The sequence below is a fragment of the Calidris pugnax genome, unplaced genomic scaffold (assembly GCF_001431845.1).
Source record: "Calidris pugnax isolate Ruff unplaced genomic scaffold, ASM143184v1 scaffold280, whole genome shotgun sequence".
In the NCBI taxonomy this organism is placed as follows: domain Eukaryota; kingdom Metazoa; phylum Chordata; class Aves; order Charadriiformes; family Scolopacidae; genus Calidris; species Calidris pugnax.
This window is the reverse complement of record NW_015091123.1, coordinates 35,480-39,446: the sequence shown is the minus strand read 5'-3', so window position 1 is coordinate 39,446 and position 3,967 is coordinate 35,480. Positions and strand designations below refer to the sequence as shown.

General features: G+C 65.6%; 1 protein-coding gene across 1 annotated transcript in view; it reads right to left on the bottom strand.

Moving 5' to 3' along the window:
• The window catches only part of NUDT18 (nudix hydrolase 18), a gene marked incomplete at its 5' end in the record, with an annotated part of 5,367 nt that extends 1,401 nt beyond the window's left edge, over window positions 1–3,966 (bottom strand). Inside the window, 3 exons of the mRNA XM_014958391.1 lie at window positions 7–486; window positions 3,512–3,725; window positions 3,835–3,966. Coding sequence (XP_014813877.1) covers window positions 7–486; window positions 3,512–3,725; window positions 3,835–3,966 — 826 coding nt within the window. The remainder of the gene's footprint in view (window positions 1–6; window positions 487–3,511; window positions 3,726–3,834) is intronic.
• Window position 3,967: the final 1 nt, after the last annotated feature.

Below are 3,967 nucleotides of genomic sequence, written 5' to 3'. Positions count from 1 at the left end.
CGGGGCTACTCGTTGTGGGGGGGGGGATGCTCAGCAACACGTTGAAACAAACACCATCACCCCCCCCGGGACCCTCAGCTTGATGCTGCAACCCCAACAACCCCAGGGGTCCCGGTGGGGGGGGGTCCGGGGGGAAGCAATCCCGCAGCAAACGCAGCACGGGGCGGCGCAGACCCCCCCGCAGCTCGGCTGGGGAGGTGCCACAAGCCACCATGGGCAAGCGGGGGGTGCCAGAGGTGGCCACCAGCACCCAAAGGTCGCCGGTGGTGTTGGTGAAGGCCACCAGGAGCCGTAAGCAGAGCAGGGGACAGGGCAGGGCCTGCGGCAGCGTGGGGGGGTGCGGGGGGCCGCGGCGGTAGCGGGCGGCCAGGTCCAGCAAGGGCAGGATGTCCAGGGCACGTAGAGGCAGGGAACACGGGTCCCCGGGCCACCAGGTGGCTTGGAGGGACTCGGAGTCGGCCTCCGCCAGGGTCTTCAGGGTCCCACCTGTGGGTAGAGATGGCCATGTCCCAGCACGGGGGTGGCAGGGGACAACGATGCCCACCATGGGGGTGGCAGGGGACAATGATGCCCATCATGGGGGTGGCAGGAGGCAGCAGGACACCGGTGGCAGGGGACAATGATGCCCATCATGGGGTGGGCAGGAGGCAGCAGGACACCAGCACTGGGGTGGCAGGGGTGGCCAGTGGATGGTCATGGGGCTGGTGGGGCCACCAAGACCCCAACATGGGGTGATGGTGCCCTAGAACAAGGCTTGCAAGGGACAATGACACCCTGGCACAGGGCTGGCTGTGGATGCCAAAGCCCATCATGGAGTGGGCAGGGGACACCGATGCCCACCATGAGGTGGGCAGGGGACAGCAGGACCCCCCAGCACTGGGGTGGCAGAGGTGGCCAGTGGCCAGTCATGGGGTTGGTGGGGCCACCAAGACCCCAGCATGGTACCAATAATGGTGATGGTGCTGGTGCTGGCAGGGGACAGCGATGCCCACCATAGGGTGGGCAGGGGACAGCAGGACCCCCCAGCACTGGGGTGGCAGGGGTGGCCAGTGGCCACTCATGGGGCTGGTGGGGCCACCAAGACCCCAGCATGGTACCAATAATGGTGATGGTGCTGGTGCTGGCAGGGGACAGCGATGCCCACCATAGGGTGGGCAGGGGACAGCAGGACCCCCCAGCACTGGGGTGGCAGAGGTGGCCAGTGGCCAGTCATGGGGTTGGTGGGGCCACCAAGACCCCAGCATGGTACCTATAATGGTGCTGGTGCTGGCAGGGGACAGTGGTGCTCTAGCACAAAGTTGGCAGGGGACAAGGATGCCCTGGCAGGGGACAATGATGCCCACCTGGAGGTGGGCAGGCGGGGGTGGCCAGTGGCCGGTCATGAGGCTGGTGGGGCCACCAAGACCCCAGCATGGGGTGATGGTGGTGGTAGGGGATGCTGGTGCCCTAGAACAAGGCTTGCAAGGGACAGTGACACCCTGGCACAGGGCTGGCTGGGGATGCCAAAGCCCATCACTGGGCTGGCAGAGGACACCAAGGACCAGGCACAGGGCTGGCAAGGGACACTGATGCCCTGGCATGAGGCTGGCAGGGGATGCTGATGCCCAGGCACAGGGCTGGCAGGGGACACTGATGCCCTGGCATGAGGCTGGCTGGAGATGCTGAAGCCCATTTTGGGACTTGCAGGGGACAGAGATGCTGATGCCCAGGCACAGGGCTGGCAGGGGACACTGATGCCCTGGCATGAGGCTGGCTGGAGATGCTGAAGCCCATTTTGGGACTTGCAGGGGACAGAGATGCTGATGCCCAGGCACAGGGCTGGCAGGGGACACTGATGCCCTGGCATGAGGCTGGCTGGAGATGCTGAAGCCCATTTTGGGACTTGCAGGGGACAGAGATGCTGATGCCCAGGCACAGGGCTGGCAGGGGACACTGATGCCCTGGCATGAGGCTGGCTGGAGATGCTGAAGCCCATTTTGGGACTTGCAGGGGACAGAGATGCTGATGCCCAGGCACAGGGCTGGCAGGGGACACTGATGCCCTGGCATGAGGCTGGCTGGAGATGCTGAAGCCCATTTTGGGACTTGCAGGGGACAGAGATGCTGATGCCCAGGCACAGGGCTGGCAGGGGACACTGATGCCCTGGCATGAGGCTGGCTGGAGATGCTGAAGCCCATTTTGGGACTTGCAGGGGACAGAGATGCTGATGCCCAGGCACAGGGCTGACAGGGGATGCCGATGCCCATCATGGGGCTGGCAGAGGACACCAAGGACCTGGCACAGGGCTGGCAGGGGACACTGATGCCCTGGCATGAGGCTGGCTGGAGATGTTGAACTCCATTTTGGGACTTGCAGGGGACAGAGATGCTGATGCCCAGGCACAGGGCTGACAGGGGATGCCGATGCCCATCACGGGGCTGGCAGGGGACACCAAGGACCCGGCACAGGGCTGGCAAGGGACACTGGTACCCTGGCACAGGGGTGACAGGGGATGCCGATGCCCATCACGGGGCTGGCAGGGGATGCTGATGCCCACCATGGGGTGGGCAGGGGACAGCAGGACCCCCTGGCACTGGGCTGGTAGGGGATGCTGATGCCCATCATGGGGCTGGCAGGGGACACCAAGGACCTGGCACAGGGCTGGCAAGGGACACTGATGCCCTGGCACGGGGCTGGCTGGAGATGCTGATGTCCACCACAGGGCTGGCAAGGGACACCAAGGACCTGGCCCAGGGCTGACAGGGGATGCCAAAGCCCATCATGGAGCTTGCTGGGGACACCAAGGACCTGGCCCAGGGCTGGCAAGGGACACTGATGCCCGGGCACAGGGCTGACAGGGGATGCCGATGCCCATCATGGGGCTGGCAGAGGACACCAAGGACCTGGCCCAGGGCTGACAGGGGATGCCGATGCCCATCATGGGGCTGGCAGAGGACACCAAGGACCTGGCCCAGGGCTGACAGGGGATGCCGATGCCCATCATGGGGCTGGCAGAGGACACCAAGGACCTGGCATAGGGCTGGCAGGGGACACTGATGCCCAGGCACAGGGCTGACAGGGGATGCTGATGCCCATCATGGGGCTGGCAAGGGACACCAAGGACCTGGCATAGGGCTGGCAAGGGACACTGATGCCCTGGCATGGGGCTGGCTGGAGATGCTGAAGCCCATTTTGGGACTTGCAGGGGACAGAGATGCTGATGCCCAGGCACAGGGGTGACAGGGGATGCTGATGCCCATCACGGGGCTGGTAGGGGATGCTGATGACCATCATGGGGCTTGCAGGGGACACCAAGGACCAGGCCCCGGGCTGACAAGGGATGCCGATGCCCATCACGGGGCTGGCAGGGGACACCAAGGACCCGGCACAGGGCTGACAGGGGATGCCAAAGCCCATCACGGGGCTGGCAGGGACCACCGATGCCCCACCACGGGGCCGGGCAGGGGATGCTCCAGGAGAACCATGTCCATCCCACACCCCTCCAGAGCACCCAGGGAGAAGGGGCACGCACCGGTGGGTCGTGCCAGGAAGGCGAAGCGGATCCAGGCGGGTCCCCTCTCCTCCAGGGCCAGCAGAGTGAGGGGTTGGCACTCCAGCCCCGTCTCCTCCTTCACCTCCCTCCTCATGGCAGCCACGATGCCCTCGCCGGGCTCCATCCTCCCCGCCGGCAGGTACCACTTCCCCCGGCACTCGGCTTTGGCCTCTTGCACCAGCAGCACCCCATCCTGGGGGGGGGGAAAAGAAAAAAAGAGGGGGGTGGTGGGCACCAGGGACCGCTGGGCATCAGGTATTGGTGGGTTGTATAGGGGGGGTCCCACATAGTGGGTTCCTCACCTCCTCGTTGAAGAGCACGGCCAGGACGACGTAGCAGACGTTCTTCCCCAGACGGATGGGGCCGGTGGGTTGGGGGGGCCCCTCAAACGTGCCCCCCACATCCCAACCGCCGCCCCCCAGCACCGCATCCAGC